The sequence below is a fragment of the Lethenteron reissneri genome, chromosome 13 (genome assembly GCF_015708825.2).
Source record: "Lethenteron reissneri isolate LAM-NWPU_2019-01 chromosome 13, ASM1570882v1, whole genome shotgun sequence".
NCBI classification, from domain to species: domain Eukaryota; kingdom Metazoa; phylum Chordata; class Hyperoartia; order Petromyzontiformes; family Petromyzontidae; genus Lethenteron; species Lethenteron reissneri.
The window spans coordinates 12,428,852-12,452,446 of NC_083791.1; the positions used below are offsets into that span (position 1 = coordinate 12,428,852).

Below are 23,595 nucleotides of genomic sequence, written 5' to 3' on the forward strand. Positions count from 1 at the left end.
CTGTCCCCGTGTCTCCCTGTCCCCGTGTCTCTCCCCGTGTCTCCCTGTCCCCGTGTCTCCCTGACGGCAGATGAGAGTACGAGGGGGGGGGGGGGGGGGATGTGGCGGAGTCGGTTACATGACAGTTCTGGACCTTCCCCGGGCCGACTCAGCCTTAAATTAGTACCCGGCCCGGTCTATAAACAGCACTGGGCGTACACGGTGCAGTGTGGAGACATCGTCACTGGGAAGACGTCGTCACTGGGAAGACAAATGCGTCTCTCCGTGTCTGTGTACGCATTTGAGCGCAACACATGTACCCATGTATAGTACTCGCATGTGTAGTACCCATGTATAGCACACGCATGTGTACGCATGTGCACATGCATGTCCTCTACATGACACGTGTTCATGGCTCTGTTGTCTCCCGTGTGTCCCCGTGGGCCCCAGGTCTCCACTTTGAGGGGCCCAACCGTGAGCTCCGGCCCCAACGCTTCTGACAGCAGCACCCAGCTGGGGACCATCACCGTAGTCCCCTCAAAGGTCACAGGTACGGGGGGAGGACTGTGAGTGTGGAAACATCACCGTGTAGAGAAAGGCGGCCGGGGTGGTTTTCCGACCACACCACTCCCTCGTGCGTCGTGCTGGCCTTAACAGGTGGTCGCTAACAGCACTTACTGTGTGCGCCGTCCGTGATGGTGACTCCCTGCTCCGATTCAAGAGCTTCCTCTTCTCTGCCTAGGGCTGACTTCCTGTGTCTGCCCAGAGCCTTGAAATGCAGTCGAGACTTGATCCCCATTCATTTCTAAAGACTCACACAGAGACCCACACACTCGCATAGAGACCCACAGACTCACACAGAGACCCACACACTCACATAAAGACACAGACTGACATAGAGACCCACAGACTCACACAGAGACCCACAGACTCACACAGAGACCTCTGGCTGTCATTGAAAATGTTTCTGTTTTACATTGAAAAGGTTCTGTACAGAGACACTTAGACTGTATACGCCTCCTTCCGACTGGCACAACGAGCCCTGCTGAACCAGCCCGGGTGTGGGTCGGGAGGCACCTGGAAGTTTGTCCGCTGCAGAAGCCGTGCCGCTGACACCGCACGACCAATGGAAATGAGCCTGCCCGTGCGCGAACCCACGCGCGTGCCCGTGCATGTACCTGTGTATGCACCTGTGCATGTATCTGTGCATGTACCTGTGTATGTACCTGTGCATGTACCTGTGCAGGCATACAGACGTACGAGGTAGCGGTGGGGGTGGTGATCGCGGTGCTGCTCGCGGCCGTCCTGCTCGTCACGGCGCTTCGAGTCTGGCAGCAGCGAGTCCGGTGGAACGCGGCACACGACGGTACCTACCAAAGTAGGCACACTCCACGGCATCATACCACTCGCACGCTTCCACGCACTCCCATCGTACCACTCGCACCCCGGCATCGTACCACGAAGACAAAGACTCCGCACATCATGACACACACTCACACTCTACATCATAACACACACACCCCCCTCGTGCTCTGTCTGCTATTAGTGTTAGTGCTATGGCTGATGTTAGTGTTATTGCCGTGTGCTGCTAGTGTTAGTATCGTGTACGGTGTTAGTGTTCGTGTGATGTAAGTGTGCGTGTCCCACGTGTATGCGTGTACTCACCTGTTCGTGTCTTGCAGCCTCGTTCGTGTTGCTGGAGAACAGTGAGGACGGTGAGTGAGGGTGGGAGACTCGGGCCGCACACACGCGCACACACACACACACACCACACACACACACCGTGCACACACGCGCACACACCACACACACACACCGTGCACACACACACCGTACACATACACTGTTGCACACACACGCGCACACACCCCACACACACACCGTGCACACACACACCGTGCACACACACTTGCACACACACACGCGCACACACCACACACACACACCGTGCACACACACCGTGCACACACCACACACACCACGCACACACACCGTGCCCACCCACACACACACACCGCGCACACACACCGCGCACACACACCGTGCACACACCGTGCACACACTGTTGCACACACACTGTTGCACACACACCGCACACACTCCGCACCCTCCGTACACTCAAACTTTGTATTCACGCCGTCCAACTAAGGTTGGCTTTTCATGCTCTCCTCCTGTTCTGCACGGGTTTCTTCTGGCTTCTACGGTTTCCTCCTCCCACAGCTAAACGCCGCAATGTCACCGCTATTGGCCAAACCACTTCCCATTGCTCAAAAATCACCTGTAGATTATTCAACTGGGATCACACACACACAGCAGCAGCAGCAACATCGCTCCTCCAGGGAACATTTGGCAGGACCCTCCTGAGAAAAAGGGTCTTGAGACTCTGTGAGAATTTCCTGGCTAAACGAGAGTACGAAGAAGGGAGTTTATGCACGAGCGCGGTCCGTAAGGAGGGGTCACGGTTGCGAGTGGCCATGAATGAGTCCTTGGTGTGGCGTTGTGCTGCGATCAGCTATTTGCACCGATCCAGCACCTCCTGTTGCACTGACCAGCATGGTGAAGTATGGTCAAAACACCCCCCCCCTCCCATTACCGACAACACGGTGTGGGGAGCCCTCCATCCGATTTGTTATCCTTCCCCCACACCTACGACTAACATGGTTGGCTACGTACGGTGCGAAAGAAGTTCAACATACATATGTAGTGACGCTCGGACAACTTGAACTGTAGAGGTTTACTTATTTATTATTTAAGAAGACGCTCCATGCAGGTAACTTGACCTGGACAGGGATAACGCACAGATCGCTTGGGCCAGGGATAACGCACACATGACTTGGGCCAGGGATGGCACGCAAGTAGCGGCGACGGCGTGAAGACAGTCGACCCCGATCCCACAGCGGCCCCGAACCTCGCCTCTCACCTCCTTTTATTGCCGGCGGAGCCCTCACCCCGCCCTCGGCCACGCCCCCTTTCTAGAATTCTCTCGCATTTTCCCGAACTTCCCAGATGGTTCCCTTCCCTACTTACCCCTCGTGACCACTAGGCCACACACTGTCCCTGCACCCACACTGTCCCTACACACAAAGAGGGCTGTACGTGAATCCGCACTCGACACATCCGTCAACAACGCCGCGGCCTGAACGGCAAAAAGTATCCAATCGGCCGTGTTATGACGGGGCATGCGCCAACCGTCTTGCTTCGCAGCTTCCGCGTGCAGAGTCATCACCCGCTGTGATTGACATCACCCGCTGTGATTGACATCACCCGCTGTGATTGACATCACCCGCTACGGTGACGTCGTCGCTAGCTAATTGCTGCCTAATCGACTAATGGCAGCTTTTCTTACGTAATATTTTTAGAGCGCCTTTACTCAAGGCGCTTGACATAGCTTATTAAGCGGTAACGTAAGAGAATGATTTAGATGGCAGGGGCGTGCATGGGCTGAGGAATGAGCTGCTGTCCATCGACTCGTTTCAGTCAATTACCGCTGGAACGACGCGGAGGTCGGAGCGGAGGAGAGGCGGAGCACGGGGGGCGGAGCCTCGGAGCCGGTCAGGCGGAGCCTGTGAGCGGAGTGGCCGGGGCATTCTTCAAAGTGGGCGTCGCCTCGGGTGAAGGGGGCGGGATTTATGTGAAGTGGGCGGAGCCATGAGTGGAGTGGGCGGGGCATTCTTCAAAGTGGGCGTCGCCTCGTGTGAAGGAGGCGGGGTTTATGTGAAGTGGGCGGAGCCTGTGAGCGGAGTAGGCGGGGCATTTTTCAAAGTGGGCGTTGCCCTCGGGTGAAGGGGGCGGGGTTTATGTGAAGTGGGCGGAGCCATGAGCGGAGTGGGCGGGGCCACGTTTACACTGAGTCACCTTGGCACTTCGTGCAATTCCTGGCTGTGTCCGCCCAGGAATGTATTTTACCAAAACGTACTAAAGTGTTCCCTCTGGTGGTAAGTGGACGTTAAAGGCCTTGCCAAGTCTTCATTCGAGTTGCCAATTTTCTCTTTCAGTGTTATAGCCAAATGTCAAATGAGAAAACAGTGATGACTTTCACCAATTGACTCGATGCCACGAGGTGCCCTTTAGATTGCAAGGTGCATGTTAGTGGTCCTGCACCTGGCTAAATAAAGGACGTCCGTCGCAAGAGGGAATGGATCCCAATTGTCTCTCAACGGGTTAAATAAGGAAAATAATTGGCCTCGTCGTGGAAAATATGAATAACAAAATAGAGAAGCAGGCAATGTCTCCCTCGCGCATCTGTACCCCCACATACCTTTTTAAAAGTATTTATCCTCGAATTAGACCCAATAACATCTCATAGTTCAGCAGCATTGATTCAAGCGAGCCTGACTGATGAGGCACTGAGTGTTGAAACCGGTCCGGAGTTTGTTCGAGCCAAGTCAATGCTGCTGACTTTCTTAAGTGTTCCCAGAAGGCCGTGCGACCGAAGGCTTGTGTAAGAAATACTCGTTATTTTAATGTGGAGGGACCGATATGTGAAGGAGACGTATTGTATGCTTATCTATTTGGTTAAATAAAGGTCGTCAATCACAAGAGGCAATGCACCGCAATGCGCCCTCACCTGGTAAAGCACATGGCAGCACTGTGCCGCTGTGGTCTCCGATCTGCCAATCGCCTTGGTGAGAGACCTTGCCCGTGACAACCGCGCCGCGTGCTGATTGGGGATTGTAGTTAGCGCCATACTTGTTATCGGCAGCAGAACGTGCCATGTGCCAGTCACGTGACTTGACGCGCAGCTCGTCATTGGCTGGTTTTTTTGTAGTGGGGGGAGGGGGTGAGGGGGCTATGGGGAATTAATGGGGGATGGGAGGAGGGGCGCTGGGTTGGGTCCAGACTGGGGGAGGGGTAGGGAGGGCTTTTGTCGGGATGCATGAGGGGTGAGGGGAGGGGCTGTGGGGGAGGGGCTCTGGGTTGGGCCCAGTCGTCTCCTCGCAGCCCCCCCCCCCCCGCTGCGCTTTAGCTCCGTGCACGGTTTGCGCGTAGGCACGACCACGGCCTCCTCGTTCGCGATTGGCTGTCGTGCGCCCTTGCCACGTGGCTTCCCACGTGCGTGCTCTGCACTATGCGAGTCTCTTCGTTTGCAACGATGACCCCGTGAGGGTGTTCGTGATGATTTTATTTAACGAGGTATCAATACGAACGTGAGAGACGGAGGAGGTGTTCTGATGTCGGGTTAATAGAGCGACTGCTGTGAATTCTGATCAAACAAAAATGCGATGCACAACCAAACAACAACCACAACAACAACAACCTGCATCTTGGCCATATATGACGTAACCAGCGCAATAATGAACGACCCAATACACCACAGCAGCTAATATAAAAATTTATTACAAACACTTACAACTGAACAATATTAAATTAAAACAAGACCAACGCATATCACTAAAATGTATAAACAATTACCAAAGAAATTACCCAAATCACAATCGAACAGCAAGAACAATCAACTAAATACGTGGCACATGTATGTTGCGTGTTCAACTTCTTTCGCACCACACGTAGCCAACCGTGGTAATCGGAAGTGCGGGGGACGGACGACAAACGTTACCCCACGTAGTGTCATTTAAACATAATTATATGGGGGGCAGGGGGGGCTGACAACCACAATAACAACTTTAACGATCACAACAAATACCACAACAATCAACATGAACCATAACAATCGATAAACAACCACACACAGCGGCAGCGGCGATTACAACCCGTGTGGTGGGCACGACGACACCGCCACGCGTTGCCTGCTGCACAGTCCGCTGCTCCTGCTGCTCCTGCTGCTGCTGCTGCAGCAGTAGTCGTCATTGTGTTGGTGTTGTGTGTTGGTGTTGTGTGTTCGTTTTGATTTACGCGCTGCGCAATAAAATAATTAAATAATACCGCGCGTCTCTCTTTACGTGTAACCGTCCCCGTCATACGAACGTGGAATTTCCAACGCCAGCTGAGATGACCCGCCGTTGGCCGTAAGGCGGCAACAGCGACATTTGCCCCGTGGTTGTCACGGCGCAGGGATGGGCCATGCCGCAGTGGCGCCAGGATTCTACCTTCGGGCGCGGCAGCTGAAACGATGGTCCAAGTTTCCTAAACGCCCCCCCTACCCCCCACCCCCGAAACCGCCTCTGTGCACCCCGCAGTAAGAATGGCTGCAGCTCAGTCGATGGGAAGCACCTCCAGTGGAGGCGCGACCAGCGCAGTTGCAGGACTGCAGCCTGAACCGGCAAGGGTGGCGGTAGCGGCGATCCCCGGCTCGGGCCCCTCTCTGTGCACTGTGAAGGTTTCTCTGTCGGCCCCTGCGCTGGACGGGGTCCTTCGAGTTCTCCTGATTCATCCTCCCATAGCCCCCCCCCCCCACGCGCCACAGAGGACCCGGTATTGGCTAAACATCTCAATGCCGACATCGCCTGCAAATCACTTGATTGGGATCACACATATAGCAGCAGCAGCAGCAACATGACTTATCTGCTGCGAAACCATGGCAGTACCCTCCTGAAAAGTGTCTTGAGACTCAGGCTATATTGGCGAAAACAAGCGGAGGAATCATATGAACCTGGTTTTAGTGGACTGCGCTTGGAACCCGGCCACCTGCGTTCGATGACCCGGCCACGGCTAACATCACTGGTGAGCAATATCTGAACAGCTCCTGGGCCTTCCCACGTCTTCACCGGCGTGGTGAAGTATGGTCAAAACACACGAGGCATCGGGAGCCATTCATCCATCAATAATACGCGCCACGTGACTGCACCCGGGACAATTGAACCGTGGCAGGAAGTGATGCGGTCCGGGGGGAGGGGGGCGGGGGGCTCAAGGGGGTGCCCCGCCCTTCTAACTCTTCAGCCCCGCCTCTCCAAGGCGACTTGCCACCGATTCCTGGCATTCCCGGGATTGTCCACTCGCTAATCTTGGGGAAATCTGTAAGTCGTCCCGAAGACGTGAAAGGCCGCCCCGGATTCTGTGTCAGTTGCGTAATAATAATGGCAGCTACACACCACTGAAGACGATGCGTTTAGATGCAGCTGTTCCCCTCTGCAGCTACTGTGAGAGATATTCTCACGAAACGCCCTCGAATCGTAGATCTCAAAGGTGGCAACTTTAACTTCAACTCCCTCAAAACGCGCCCCTCCCTCCTCCCTCAAGCCCCGCCCCTCCCCTCCCCCCGCCCCCACCCCCGCCCCTCCCCCCGCCCCCCGCCCCTCCCCCCGCCCATATGTTTGGCTTCGCTGAGTGCGCGAGTCGCACGCACTGCTCCCGTGGCCGTGTTCGCCTGTAGCGTCGTCCCGAACTTCACATCCAGCGACGTCGCCGCCAGGTCCACGCGACCACCGTCACCAGCAACATCGTCGTCGTCGTCGTCGATTCCCCGAAGAAAGCATCAACATCGTTATCAAATCCCACCGAACACCATCAAGTCAGAGGCTGCATCATCATCAGTTCCACGTGAACTCCATCATCACATCGCCACCACCTCCACCATCATTATTGGAGACCCCGTGGGCCGTGGAGAGGAGTGGGCGAGTCGGGGATCATGGACGTGCCAGTGGCCCGCGTCTCCCTCCCCGTCCTCGTGCTCCTCCTCTCCCTCCTGTCTGGTGAGTGCCGCCGTCTCCGTGGAGTGGGGTCTCCCTCGGGGGTCCCGCTCCCCCATTACCTCCCCCGGGGGTCCCGCTCCCCCACTGCCTCCCCCGGGGGTCCCGCGCCCCCATTACCTCCCCCGGGGGTCCCGCTCCCCCATTACCTCCCCCGGGGGTCCCGCTCCCCCATTACCTCCCCCGGGGGTCCCGCTCCCCCATTACCTCCCCCGGGGGTCCCGCTCCCCCATTACCTCCCTGGTGAGGGGCGGGGAAGCGGCAGGGATGGGGGTCTGTAGGGGAGAGTGGGAGATGTGGGGGTATGGATGGAGCTTGGAGTGGTGGTGGCGTTATGGGGGTGATCTCTGCAGCCCGATGGAGGCAAAGCGAGCAAAGGGTTCGCCCCACGGAGCCCACCTGTTGACCCCCTCCGACCCCTACGTTGGACCCCTCGCCTGAGCTCACCTTCCCTGCAGTTAAACCCTAGAACCAGGACCCCCCACACTGACACGACACTTTGTTGAGCTTTTATTTATGGCCAGGTCGCCTCTGGAAAATAAGTTGATAGCTAGCTCGATGGGCCTTACCTTATTATTAGATTAAACATAGTTCAGTTTTATTTGTGTGTAGAAAAATAAAAATAAAGTGAATAAAATATAAAAAAAACAAAAAACACTGATTATTTCAGTGATTTGTTTACATCTAACCTATACATCTTGACTTAAAGCTTTCGTGACTGCAGAAATTCATATTCTTTGGGTCTTTCGGTAAAGTCACGTAGATAGGTTCAACATTTTTGTTATTTTCTTTTAACCTATCTACGTGACTTTACCGAAAGACTTAAAGAATACCTTTCCTAGACTTTGCACTTGTGTCGTGTTTTTCTATTGTTCGTTGTAGAAACGTTCTGACGCCGTGCCCCGACTGGACATGTGTGAAAAGGAGCTTTATAGCTCATCGGATTCCTCGAGTATAAAGATTCTCATTCTGTTGACCAACTATCCACGGTGCTGCAAGCTAAGCAGGGAGGGACAGATGCAACTTATAAACGTTCTAGCGAGATGCCAAGAGATGCAGTAGTGACACGAGAGACCGACAGGACAGAGATACGAGAGAGATGATCAACTCGCGTTCTATCTTACTCTGCCTCTATGTTGTGCTCTGACTCCAGTTGATTTTTGAATCCGAGATCTCCGTGAGCTTAGTGGGCCCTGACGCTTTAGCTTCCTGCCGGGCGCTGCCACTGCCATTCATCACGGTGCGTGAGCGTCCCCCTCCACCGCCACCTCGTCCCCCTCTACCTCGTCCCACTCCACCTCCACCTCGTCCCACTCCTAGCCCCCCCCCCCTCCTCCTCGTCCTGTCTGGGAGTTGAATCCCATGCTCAGCGAGGCTCTCGAAGCCGAGATCGGTTCCCTCTCTCGCAGCTGCGGTGCCCCGCAGCTGCGACGCAGCCATCCCGGTCCAGGCGGAAGGTTGCGAGTTCAACTCCTGTTTGGGGGCCGTTCACTGTCAGCCCATCCTCACTCCCTCTGTGGCCGATAAAATAGATACTACATTGTGGGGGAAGATCAGAAGTGTGCGTCCTCTATGTATAATTCCCACCCTGCCGGCCATATGAATGTGGAGTTCACAGTACTGGCTGAGTGAGCATGGTTGTGAGCAGGAGATGAGCGCCCGATGCCTCCATGCTGATGTGCGCGGGAGGCTGCTGCTGCTGATGAGTTGGGGGACTGCTCCTCTCTCTCGGCCTCTCTCGTTCCAGCAGCGCATCCACAGGCGACTCCCTCGGCCAGAATTTCGGCTTTCCGAGCCAAAGAGTTGCCACGCAACATTTGTTTTATGCAGCAAAACACACGGATGGGGTTTGCCTTCCCGGAGTGACAGCAGCGCCGAGACATTGTTAAACCCATGTCCGTGTGGCACGTTGCCTTGGGGAAGGGCCACTGCAGACGCATAACTAGTTAATGTATACGGCTGTCAAATCGTCTTGATCTCCTCCACATTGTAATCATCGCTATCATTATTATACTGTATCCCCATAATCATTATCATCATCTCTAACTCCTCCTCGGTCATCAGCTGTAGCTGCTGTAACTGCTGCAGCTAATGTCTTCCCACGCTATTTCTTACCGGTTTCGTCTTCCCTGAGTCTCATCAGCAGTGCCGGTGTCTGTGTTAAGCGGACGCAGCTGTGCCCCATGGATTTAGTCTCGGTAGACCGCGGTAGAAGGGACCGTATACACACACACCACGTGGGGTGTATAACCCGTGGTGTGCATGTCACGTGGTGTGTATACCCCGTGGTGTGCATGTCACGTGGTGTGTATACCCCGTGGTGTGCATGTCACGTGGTGTGTATACCCCGTGGTGTGCATGTCTTGTGGTGTGTATACCCCGCGGTGTGCATGTCACGTGTGGTGCATGTCACGTGGTGTGTATGTCACGTGGTGTGTATGTCACGTGGTGTGCATGTCACGTGGTGTGTATACCCCGTGGTGTGCATGTCACGTGGTGTGCATGTCACGTGGTGTGTATACCCCGTGGTGTGCATGTCACGTGGTGTGCATGGCACGCGGTGTGCATGTCACGTGGTGTGCATGTCACGTGGTGTGTATACCCCGCGGCGTGCATGTCACGTGGTGTGTATACCCCGCGGTGTGCATGTCACGTGGTGTGTATACCCCGCGGTGTGCATGTCACGTGGTGTGTATACCCCGCGGCGTGCATGTCACGTGGTGTGTATACCCCGCGGTGTGCATGTCACGTGGTGTGTATACCCCGCGGCGTGTGACGATGAGTCGTGTGCACAACAACTCCCAGCGAGGTTCCCACGACGACATCGCGCTGCGTGAAGAAGCAAGTTCAACAACAACAACAACAGCAACAACAACAACAGCAACAACAACAACAGCCGCTTTGTTCTGCAGCCCGGCAACCCACGACGCTCATCGGGGGGAGGTTGTGACCACACGTCGTCGTCGTCTTCTTCTTATCAGTCTTAGAAGGGCTCGTGCATGGAGCGGTCTGTAGTAAACATCAACACGGGGAGACAAAGGCGGCCGGGCAGGCGTGGGGTTGGCCTCACACCTACCCCGTCATAGGTGCTGCTCGCTAACAGCACTTGCCCCAGGGTCTGCCAAGTGCTACACGGGCGGCCTTTGTCTTTGTCCATACTTCCCCGCGTTGGTCACTGCGGGTTTAGTGGAGGGGGTGGTTGGTTGCTGGGTGGTCACCATGACACCACCGCCGTGGCAGCTACCCCCGCTTCTCATCTATACATATTCTATATGCAGTCTATAAATAGACTGCATATGACGTGTTTGTATAGAATGTATCGATGATATTGCATTCCTCGGTCGCGGTGATTAGCAATGTGCGTCGGTGAGTGCGAGCCGAGGTGTGGAGGCGACGGGCGTGGCGAGGGAGTTGTTTCACCTCCACACTCGCCAATGACTCAGCCACCACCACCATCAACATCAGCAGCACGGAGCCGTCAACATCTCAACATCAGCATCAACATCATCATCAACATCATCGTCGTGGTCGCGATGAGACGATGGGCTGAGTGCCCTCCCTTCCCGCCAATCGTACTTTCAAAACGACGTCATTTACCCCGCCAATTATTCATTTTGCCGCCAAAATATGATCGGTATCTAATAAAGAAACGCATCTCAACTCGACTTGAAAAATCATGGAATGGAGAAGGGAATTCCCATTTCCCCGCACACACAAATCCCATTAAATGTTTTAATGAGGAAAATGTTTTGTTCACAGTGGGTTATTTGTACCTCAGTCATAGCTTCTACAAAGGTCATCGTCAACAGCGCCATGCCCAACAACTCGGCTTAATGGGCATTGTGCTGCGTATTCTTTGGTTCTTTCGGTAAAGTCACGTAGATAGTAAAAAGAATAATAATAAATTGAAGTACAATTTTTTAAATATTGTTTTAGATTTTCGTGACTAAAAAATAAAAATACAAATAAAGTGAAAAACTTTCTTTCTTTTTATTTTTTCTATCTACGTGACTTTACCGAAAGAACCAAAGAATGTGAATTCCTGCAGTCACGCAAGTGTAAGGTGCTGCGTGTTCGTTTTGTTGGACGAGCGAGAATCCGTCGCGTCGTGCATCAGCGTCACAGGCACCCGGGACTCGCTGGCAAATAGCGCGGCTCTGTGATTTACAATAACTCCCTTGCCACGGACATGATCACCACCACCGGCTACTACAAGCCTCTCTCATCATGACCACATCATTCATTATCACCACCATCATCACCACATCATTCATTATCACCACCATTATCACCACATCATTCATTATCATCACCACCATCATCACCACCATCATCACCACCATCATCACCACATCATTCATTATCACCACCATCATCACCACATCATTCATTATCACCACCATCATCACCACATTCATTATCACCACCATCATCACCACATTCATTATCACCACCATCATCACCACATTCATTATCACCACCATCATCACCACATCATTCATTATCACCACCATCATCACCACATCATTCATTATCACCACCATCATCATCACCACATCATTCATTATCACCGCCATCATCATCACCACATCATTCATTATCACCACCATCATCATCACCACAACATTCATTATCACCACCACCATCATCACCACATCATTCATTATCACCACCACCATCATCACCACATCATTCATTATCACCACCACCATCATCACCACATCATTCATAATCACCACCACCATCATCACCACATCATTCATAATCATCACCACAATCCCCTATACCTCCACCATCACTTCCATCACCGCCATCATCATCAATCACAGCCACAATCAGCAACATCATCACAACCATCATCCCCACCCGCGGCATCATCGGCATCATTTATCCGAAGTTAATAAAATTAAAACTCGGCACATTCGTCAAAAAGACTGACTGAGAAATAACATAAAATAGGCGACGTTTCGGGCAACGACCCTTGATAGCGCAGAGAGGCCAGATGTATCAAGCGAGGTTATTCTCCGGCGAGATCTCTGGCCTACGAGATGTGTGCCGCTTGCATTTCCCTTTAAAGCCACGCAGCGTGGCTGACGAATGCGCGCAGTTGCTGGGGCACCACCGCGGGTCTTCTGATCAATCATTGAAGTGCAAACCGCGTGCAGCCAGCCGGAGTGGCGCTCAAGATGGACTGACCCCGCCACGGGAATGTGGAGTTGTTTCTCCACCCCTTGCTCGGTACCCCCCCCCTCGGCCCCCCGTTGCCCCTCCCTACCCCCGAGCAGCCCCCCGCCCCCCGCCCCCCGCTCCACTAAACCGGTTCCCCAGGATGCCGGCCCCAGACCGGTCCGGGCTGAAGCCGGCGCCGCATGGAGACCCGCGTCGTTGTCGCCTTGCTGCTGCTGTTGTTGTTGTTGTTGTCATTCTTGAGCTGGAATTCTCTCTCTCTCGCCTTTGGAATCTCCGGCCTCTCCCCCCGCTTGTGTGGTTAACCCCCCCCCCCCCCCCCCCGTTGCTATGCAGGTATGTGGTTACCACAGTGACCGTACGGCTGTGTGGTTACCCCCCCCCCCCCAGCCAGTTGCTGTGCAGCATTGGGGAGACAAAGGCGGCCGGGAGTGCCGTGCTGGCTTTAATGGATGCTGACCGACATCCCTTACCGTAACAGCAAGCGAGTGCTGTAGCAGGGTTGGTTGTCTCTGTGTGCTGAGCGTGTGAGTGGCTGGCTGGGTGTTGAGTGCTGAGCGTGTGAGTGGCTGGCTGGGTGTTGTGTGCGGAGCGTGTGAGTGGCTGGCTGGGTGTTGAGTGCTGAGCGTGTGAGTGGCTGGCTGGGTGTTGTGTGCGGAGCGTGTGAGTGGCTGGCTGGGTGTTGAGTGCTGAGCGTGTGAGTGGCTGGCTGGGTGTTGTGTGCGGAGCGTGTGAGTGGCTGGCTGGGTGTTGAGTGCTGAGCGTGTGAGTGGCTGGCTGGGTGTTGTGTGCGGAGCGTGTGAGTGGCTGGCTGGGTGTTGAGTGCTGAGCGTGTGAGTGGCTGGCTGGGTGTTGTGTGCGGAGCGTGTGAGTGGCTGGGTGGGTGTTGAGTGCTGAGCGTGTGAGTGGCTGGCTGGGTGTTGTGTGCGGAGCGTATGAGTGGCTGGGTGGGTGTTGTGTGCTGAGCGTGTGAGTGGCTGGCTGGGTGTTGTGTGCGGAGCGTGTGAGTGGCTGGCTGGGTGTTGAGTGCTGAGCGTGTGAGTGGCTGGCTGGGTGTTGTGTGCGGAGCGTGTGAGTGGCTGGGTGGGTGTTGTGTGCTGAGCGTGTGAGTGGCTGGCTGGGTGTTGTGTGCGGAGCGTGTGAGTGGCTGGGTGGGTGTTGTGTGCGGAGCGTGTGAGTGGCTGGCTGGGTGTTGTGTGCGGAGCGTGTGAGTGGCTGGCTGGGTGTTGTGTGCTGAGCGTGTGAGTGGCTGGCTGGGTGTTGTGTGCTGAGCGTGTGAGTGGCTGGGTGGGTGTTGTGTGCGGAGCGTGTGAGTGGCTGGGTGGGTGTTGTGTGCTGAGCGTGTGAGTGGCTGGCTGGGTGTTGTGTGCTGAGCGTGTGAGTGGCTGGCTGGGTGTTGTGTGCGGAGCGTGTGAGTGGCTGGGTGGGTGTTGTGTGCTGAGCGTGTGAGTGGCTGGGTGGGTGTTATTAGCCCGGGGGTCATGTTCCTTATAATCTTTACACCCAGGCCAAACACCACACCCTCGCCTCCACCTAATCATCACCACCTCACCTCACCGCCCCCTCACCATCACCCTCACTGCCCCATCACCCTCACCGCCCCCTCACCATCACCCTCACCGCCCCCTCACCATCACCCTCACCGCCTCCTCACCATCACCGCTTCCTCACCGTCACCCTCACCGCCTCACTACCCCCAGCCCTTTGGAACCACGCTCATTCCGTCTCTGCTCATTCTAGCGAGAGCTCATCCGCTTTAATATACACGAGTGAACACAGACACACAGATACAGACACAGATATATACACATACACACAGAGATGCACACGGAGAAACATAACCAGATACACAGATAGAGAGATGCACGCACAGATACTCAATGGATATATACAGAGATGCATACAGAGAAACAAACGCAAAGATGCACACACAGACACACCCAGAGATGCACACACAGGCACGCACGCACGCGAAGACGCACACAGGGAGACGGACACACACACAACCACAGGTGCAAAGTCCCGCAGGTACTCCGACTCGCGTTCGGCCGCCCCAATTCTCTCGTCAGGCCTCGTGCCAGGCGTGGTGCCGGACACCCCCCACCCCCTCGTGAGCCGTGCATAGGTGCTCGCTAACAGCACTTCCCCGTCAAGGCTACACGGGCGAGGATCTTTGTCTCTGTGGGTCGGTGGTGATGGCTGTGCCGCTGCACGTGGCTGTCTGCGCCAGTGCCGTGCAGCAGCAGCAGCAGCAGCGTGGGTTGGTGGGTCACACTCAGATGGGTTGTGAAACTCCCTTCCTGTGCACGTCGAAGAGGAGCCGTACCCTGGCTCCTCGCCACGAGAAGGCGCTACAGCAAATGGACTCCTCGCCATCTGTATCCATCTGTACGGGGATGGGTTTTTTCCGGGTGCTCCGGTTTTGCCTGCATGTGAAATAACAAACACAAGTCATGTTGCAAGTCAACACCCCAAGTAGCAGCATCAGCGGCAGGGCCCTCCTGAGAAAGAGTCAAACGACTCGGTTTGGCTCTCCTGGATCATTGACTGAACATAAGTAAAGTGTGTCACGCATTTCGTGTGTCTTGATGCTATGTTTGTGGTTTGTGTGTATTGTGTGTGCGCTATGCGTGCCTCCTATACAGTAGTATATGTATGCTATGTGTATTTTACTTTGTGTTCGTTCTGTGTATAGATGTATATACTATGTGTAATGTGAGATTGTATACTCTGCTGTGTGTGTCTTCTCTATATATGTATGTGCTATATGTGTGCTATGTATTGGTGCTGCGTATTGGTATATATATGTGCTGTGTGTTGCTACCCACGTGTGTTGTTGTTCTTTGTATGTGTGTGTACTGTGTGTTCTCCATGTGGGTCACGCCCGTGTCTCGCGTGCTCGTGCTGATGCTGAGAGTCGTGATGCCTCCAGGGTTAAATTGTCGGCCAACTCAATATCTAAGGATTATTTTCCGCGTGGCAAACAGTAACATAAGCACCACCACCATAGAGATGACACCTACAGAGAAATTGCACCGAAGACGTCACTTCATCTCGGAGCAGAATGTGTCGCGGGGAACTGGTGCGGGTGGGGTGGGGGCGATGACAGGCGGGGCTTTATGAAACATCTCTTGGAAAAATGTGGAGAATTTGTGTGCTGGCCTAACTGGCTCTGCGTAAAGATGTGTGTGTGTAAGCATAACTATGTTATGTGCACCCACACGTAAACACGAATATCGTTTCAATGCATCGCCCTATTGGCTCTCCACAGCCGTTATCATCTGGCAGCAGTTGTTTAAGTGAGCACTACCCTGGACCGGTTTTGACCGTCGGTCTGAGCAGCGTCAGGCCTGTTAAACAAATGCTGCTGGTGTTACTTCATCATCACCATCATCACCACAAGAATCATCATCATCATCATCGTAGTAGCCACCGGGTTGGTGATTCAGCAGGTGAATGTGCGAGCGGGCCATGTGTTACGGTCGCCACGTGTGAGTGGTGTGGACCCTGGGAGAGACTCGTTCTGACATTGGAACAACAATACAATCCCCCTCAATCACTCGAGTGACGATGTACGGACACACACACGTGTGCGTGCAGGTGTGTACGCAAAGTGGAGTGTGTGTGTGTATTTGTGCGCGTGTGGGCGGTGTATGTGTGTGCACTCGGCCTCAGGTGATTAAAGGTTGCCAGGTGTGGTCCTCGCCATCCACACCGCCCCCCCCTCGTGCGCCGTGCCGGCCTTCACAGGTGCTGCTCGCTCACAGCACTTGGCCCAACAGTCAGTCACGGCTATACGGGGGACCTTTGTGTGCGCTCGCAGGCCGCTGCGTGTGCGTGACTGTGACGTCGGCGACGCCGCGTGTGGAGCGCGCGCTGGGCCAGGTGGCGACGCTCGACTGCAGCTTCACGGTGGACGCGGGCGACACGGGCGTCCTCGACGTGGAGTGGACCATCGACAACCCCGACACCAACCAGAGGGACAGCATGGTACCCCCGTGGCCCCCCACCCATTCGCCTCCCCCCTCACACACGAAGCCCCTACCCCCTGACTCACACGCAAACCTCTGCACGCATACCCCGAGGCCAACTAACCCACGTGTACCCTCTATCCCCCTCCTCTCTGTCTCCCCCCCCCCACCGCCCACCCTCGGGAACCCGCTGGCCAGGTGATATCCAGCCAGGGGGGCGAGGTGTTCACCCAGATGGCGTCGCTGCGCGGGCGCGTGTCGTTTGCGGGCAACGTGGCGCAGGGCAACGCGACGGTGCTCATCGCGTCGCTGCAAGCGGGCGACAGCGCCACCTACGAGTGCAAAGTGAAGAAGGCGCCGGGCATCGACCGGCAGCGCATCCAGCTCAGTGTGCTCGGTACGGCGACCGAGGGGACCCACGGGGACCAAGGGGACCAAGGGGAAACCTTGGGGGGGAAACGGCGGTTGTTGTACCCATGTGTTGGCACAGTCGGGGCACAGGTGGTGCATCAGCCAGTCGTCTCAGTCAACCCATGGCACCTGGGTCTGTCCCGTGACCTGCCAGCAGGCGTTCGACACTTCACGTGGCCTTTAACGTGCACATAGCCTGGCACAGTGCCGTGATGATGTCGCCGTCACTTCGTGGCGAATGGTGATTGTTGTTGTGTGTATGTGTGTACATGTGGGGAGCGGTAGTGTCGGAGTTAGTGCACTGTGCTGCAAACTTGACGACCCAAGTTCGATTCCCGCTCATGGCCAACACCAGTGATGATTATCTGAACCGTTCCTGGGCCTTCTCTCCTAGGTCGACTCAGCCTCAAATGAGTACCTGATGCGATGTGTAAACATCACTACTGGGAAGACAAAGCCGGTCGGGCGTGGTGCTGGTAACCCACCCCGTCGTGTCCTGTGCCGACCTTTATAGGTGCTACTCACTAACAGCACTTGCCCCAACAATCCGTTAAGGCTTTATGGGGGATCTTTGTCTTTGTGTGCCCATGTACCCGTGTGTGTGTGTGTGCAGCGCGGCCCACGGCACCGATGTGCACAACGGCGGGGGTCTCGGAGCTGGGGAAGGATGTGACTCTGTCCTGCGCCTCCTCCGCGGGTTCCTCGCCGCTCCTCTACGTGTGGGAGCGCCTCGACGGGACCCTGCCAGCCAAGGCCACGGCGGGTACGGGGACACGGGGAGAGAGACACGCGGAGACACGCGGAGACACGGGTTGCCACGGGTTGACATGGATTGACATGGGGTGACATGGGGAGACACGGGGAGATACTTGGGGACACGGGGAGATGTGGGGAGATACGGGGAGACATGGGGAGATACGCGGAGACAAGGAGAGATATGGGGGGGACACGGAGACACGGGGAGACACATGGTGAAACACAGGGACCATGGACGTAGGGGCACGGGGAGACATGCAGGGGCATGGGGAGACACGCTGATACAGAGAGGCACACGGGCATGGGATAGATGGAGATTACGATTGTTGACAATGATGATGATGTCGAGTTTGAGGATATTGAGGATGATGTTGATGCTGTTGATCTCGATGTTGCTGTAGATGCCGTCCTGGGGACGCTGATGCTGCGGAACCTGACGCAGGACGACAGCGGCACGTACCGCTGCACCGCACAGAACCGCGTCGGCTCCGAGACGTGCGTCATGGCTGTGGCCATCACTAACAGTGAGTGCCATCGCCACCATCGCCACCATCGCCACCATTACCACCATCACTACCATTACCATCACCAACACCATCACGCACACTGCATCCCTAACATCACCAATGCCGTAACCAACACCATCACCCATTCGCGACGCGGTGTGGTTGATTCGGTGGCCGTGTTGTGTCTGTGCAGGAACTCTCAGCGCCGGTGCCATCGCTGGCATCGTGCTTGGGGCGCTGGCGCTGCTGGCGCTGCTGCTGCTGCTCCTGCTCTGCTGCTGCTGCTGCTGCCGGCGGAGACGCAAGCGGCGCGAGGAGGAAGAGATCATGAACGAAATTCAGTGAGACGCGACACCGCGTCGGCATGGGGGGCACGCACGTGTGGGGAGCCCTCGAGTAGCGGGTAGCGGGCTGCGCTATGAACCCGGTGACCCGAGTTCGATTCCCGCTCACGGCTAAGAACAGGTGACGATTACCTGAACCATTCATGGGACCCTCCTCGGTCGTCTCAAATGAGTACTTGGTGCGCCACTAGGGAGACAAAGGCGGTCGTGCGTGGTGTTGACCACCCACCCCCTCGTGTGCCATGCTGGCCTTCGTAGGTGCTCGCTAACAGCACTTGCCCCAACAGTCTTTGTGTGTGTGTGTGTCTATATATGTGTCGCTTAATATATCCCGTAAGAAACGTCGTATCGAATAAATGTGATTGAATTCTACTCGCCTGGACGAAGGGAATTGAACGGTGCAACTGCTTTTAGTAGCAATCTGCTAACGCTTCAGTGGGGGGGCTCTGTGTGTGTGTGCGCAGTGAGGACGTGGCGGCTCCGCGCTCCGCGTCCGGCAGCGTGCGCTCCTCCATGGTGTCGGCGATGCCACCCGACCGCTACACCGTCTACTCGTGCCACCCGCCGCGCTACAACCCGCTCTCCGCCGGCTCGATCCGCTCCGCCCTGGGCCTGCGTCCCTCCAGCCGCACCTCCAACCGCTCCTCCGTCGCCGCCACCAAGTCCGCGCTCCACGCGGCCCGCGGCTCCGCCCAGAGCTCCGTGCGCTCCTCCTCCACCACCGGCGCCGCCACCCCCATCGCCGTCGCCACCACCTCCAAGCGAGGAGGAGGCCCCACCGTCTCGTTTGGGCCGGGCCCGGGCCACGCCGTCGCCGCGGGCGACGTCCGCCTCTCCACCATCCCCGAGTCGACGGGGAGCAACGGCAGAGCGGGGGGCGGGGGGGGCGGCGGGGGCGCGGGGGGCTCCGTGCTGGGGTACCCCGGGTACCCCGGGTACTCCGGGGCCCAGCAGGGCACGGCGGGAAGAGGGGGCGGGGGGATCGTCCTACGTCCGGGGGTTTCGCCGGAGCCCTCGCGCGGGGGGTCCGGGGAGCCCCCTAATGGGTACGCGGCACCTGCCCGCAACGGCGCGGGGAGCAGTCGGGACTTTACCCTCGTGTGACGGGGGTCGGGAGGTGTCGGAGAGGTTTGTGCCTGCGTGTGATTCTTAGATCCGTGTGCGCGTGTGTGTGGGGAGCCATGGCGCAGCGATAAGTGCGCTGCGATACGAACTCGGCAACCAGAATTTGATTCCCGCTCATGGCTAACACCAGTGGCGATTATCTGAACTGGTCGTGGGCGTCCCCTAGGTTGACTCGGCTTCAAATGGATACCTGGTGTCAATGTGTAAACATTGCCACTTGGGAAGACAAAGGTGGTTGGGCATGGTGCTGGCCACCCACCCTCTCATGTGCCGTGCCGGCCTTCATCGCTGCACGCCAACAGCACTTGCCCCAAAAGTCTATTCAGGCTATACCGGGGGGGGGGGGTCTTTGTCCTTGTGATTATAAAACACAAATATTTACCCAAAAAAATACATGGCATGGCCATGAGATGGAGAATCCATGCAGAACGTTTGCAGGGTGGTGCATGACGGTCAAACTGCGCTTTGTGATTCTCAGAGCTGGAACCTTGCCAAATTAAGTCCAGAACAAATTTTTATTTTATTTATTTTGTCCGCAATCATTTGTGGCCTGGCCGCTACACTGTTGGGATCAGAATCTATTTTCTCAGTGATGCTGGCTTAATGCATTGACCCTCTCGAGCCACCTGGCCACTGCATCCAACGATGAATACATGGAGAGGGGAAGTTTCCATTCTGTGCAGGCAGCTACCCAGACATGCTTGTGATTGTTTTATTGTGTATGTGCAGAGTTGTGCATGGGTGTGTGTGAACTTCTCCACGTGTGTATGAGTGTGTGCGTCCATGCTTGTGTGCGGGTGTGATGTTGAGCACGCACGCACGTGGGTGCGCGTGCAGTGTGCGGGCGTGCAGTGTGCGCGCGTGCACCGATGCGTGCGGTCGTCGAGTGGTCAGCGCGCTGCACTAAAAACCCGACGACCGAGTTCGATTTCCGCTAACGGCCAACACCGTTGACTATTATCTGAACCGAACCTGGCCCTTCCCAAGGTTGACTTGGCCTAAAATAAGTACCCGGTGCGATGTGTAAACATCGCCCCGAGGGAGACAAAGGCAGCCGGGCGTGGTGGTGGCCACCGACCCCATCGTGTGCCGTGCTGGCCGTCATAGGTGCTCGCTGACAGCACTTGCTCCAACAGTCTGTTAAGGCTATAAAGGGGATCTTTGTCTTTGGAGTTACACGTGTGTGTGCGTCGGTGCCAATGCGTGTGTTTGTTACATTCCGAACCACTTCCGAACATTTGACGCGTTTCGAGTCCCCTGTGTTTGGAAAAGGGTATGTGGTGGTGGTGGGGATGAGGGTGGCTGTGGAGATTTTAATTCCACTTGTATATGTAACGCGTATGCAACGTAGAACATGTATAAGCTGTACTCGCGGTTTTGTGTATAACTCGTAGTCTGGCTGTCGGCTCTGTTAACAGTACGGGATTTGTGGTGCAAGGGGACCCCCTAAGCAGTGTCAGGGAACAAACCCCAACAACTCTAACCCCAAATCTAACCCCAACTCTACCTCTACCATAAATCTTAGTGTCACCCAAACCATTCGCTTCATCTGCATGAGACTATGTAATATGTTACTCTGAAGGTTTGGGGAATCTTACTGGGAATTGCGCTTGTTATAATTATTGACTTATGATTGTAAACATGTTAAGTTTAATGATCGCTGGGGTCCTAGGGGGTCTCGTTGTTTGGATCTAGTGTCGGGTCCCCTGTGCTACAGGAGGGGATGGGTGAAGTTTCGTTGTGCATCTGATCATCACCGGAGGAAGTTGTTTTTGTAATTCATGGACACACATTGTACATATCCAGGGTGATCCATTTACAGGTACCCCACTTAGATTTGGTACACAGCCCTCGTTCTGCATTGCAGCCATCGCTACGTTCCTCTAAGGCCACCTTGCTGCACCTTAAAGTGGAACGTTTCACAATTATTTTTGCCTAAAAACTGGGCATGCTAACATTCTATGTTTTTGGACAGAGCCATACTTTTTTTAATCTTTATTTTTCAATAAAATGTTAATTCCTCTGCTGTGTTTAGGTGAACTGTTTATATATAAAATGGAAATTTGTGAATGTGTGTGTCTGTTCGAAATGTTTAGCATACTTCCCAAAATGCAACACACTTGAAATTTGGCATGTGGGTAGCTTCCTGACTGTACACAATGCAACAAGTATAAAAGTAGACTTTTGTATTAATGGATATGTTTTGCACGGAAAGTGAACGGTGATGTCACATCTGTGATGTCACCCGCATGCGGCAGCGCCACGCAGTGTGCCTGCTGACGTCACCCCCCACCCTCCGTGTATTAATCCAAAACAAGAATCCAAGTCTCGGGCGAAGCCGGGTAGGCAAGCTAGTATATCTGTTTATGTAAAAAAGGAAAGTGGGAATTCTCCCCAATGATTTCACTATGTAACACAATGTTTGTTCCTGGGTAGTAAGTGTTATTTCCTAATTGCTTATGTCTAAAAAGTATAGAAATTGGCTATTATTCCCCACAAACTTTGCTTTTATGATCAGGACAGTGATATTAAGAAATTTACCTATTTTTCAATGAGAAAACGGGCAAATTTGTCTTTTCATTCACGAAGTCATAAAAAATCTTGAATCAAAATGAACATGTATTTATACTAAAGTAATATAAAAATGAGTACAAAGGATTTAGAAGTGAGTAGTTTTTTTAGATTTACGATTATACTGTAAATCACTTTCACGAATCAGCCCCCAAATGTAGTCTCCCATGTTCTCGTTCTACTGTCCTTGGTAGCGGCGTTCAAGGTCCAGTATATCCTGGTGGAAGCGCTCGCCTTGCTCCTCCCAGTACCCTCCCATGTTCTCCTTGAATTTATCAAGATGAGCATGAAGGATATGGACGTTGAGGGACATCCTACAGCCCATTATGCCATAGTTCTTCACCAGTCTCAACCAGCTCCACATAGTTTTCGACCTTGCTATTGCCCAGGAAGCCACGAACCACTGCGACAGCTGTTCCAAGCCACTTTCTCCTTACTAGTGAGCTTCTTGGGGAATGCATTGCACCCTGGGATCGTCTTTATCTGTGGTCCGATGAAGACATAGGCTTTGACCTTTACCCCAGACAGCTTAGAGAAGAAGTCTTGCAGGTATTTTAAGGCTGCAGACTCCTTATCTACAGCTGACAAATTGTTTCATAAGGCCCAATTTGATGTGCAGTGGTGGCATCAGCACCTTCCAGGGGTCCACCAGTGGCTCCCACTTGACCTTGTTCCTCCCCACAGAGAACTCGGTCCACTGTGGCCAGTCCCACCTGTGGTAGTGCGCCTTGGTGTCCCTGCCGTCCCATAGCAGGGAATTTGGTAAAACCACCTTGGAGAGCCATCAGGAATGCCACCATTTTGAAGTCTCTGATGACCTCCCAGCTGTAATCCTCCTTCAAGGCGTCCAGCAAGGTCTTAATGCTGTTGTAATCTTGACTTAAAGCTTTCGCGACTGCAGGAATTAATATTCTTTGGGTCTTTTGGTAAAGCCACGTAGATAGCACGGCTTTGACGCTCCTGGATGAGCTGTCATGAAGAGGCGCCACTCATTCAGGTTGCAGGCGATTCCGATTGCCTCGAACAGACTGGTCACATTGTGGCATAAGCAGAGCCCATCTTGACAGGTGAAGAAGCTGCAAAAAAGGTTGGTGACGCTTCCTCTGATCTGCAACTTGCATACTTTCATCCAACAAGTTCCACTGCTTGAGCCAAGATG

The 23,595-nt window shown here is 54.6% G+C and overlaps 1 protein-coding gene across 1 annotated transcript; it reads left to right on the forward strand.

Moving 5' to 3' along the window:
* Window positions 1-7,230: 7,230 nt before the first annotated feature.
* On the forward strand, window positions 7,231-21,888 carry LOC133342139 (coxsackievirus and adenovirus receptor homolog). The gene is made up of 7 exons (XM_061551106.1): window positions 7,231-7,568; window positions 16,576-16,742; window positions 16,922-17,120; window positions 17,748-17,897; window positions 18,292-18,414; window positions 18,590-18,737; window positions 19,205-21,888. Exons 1-7 carry the CDS (start codon window positions 7,505-7,507, stop codon window positions 19,842-19,844), a joined length of 1,491 nt encoding a protein of 496 aa, XP_061407090.1. The 5' UTR covers window positions 7,231-7,504; the 3' UTR covers window positions 19,845-21,888.
* The last annotated feature ends 1,707 nt before the right edge of the window (window positions 21,889-23,595 follow it).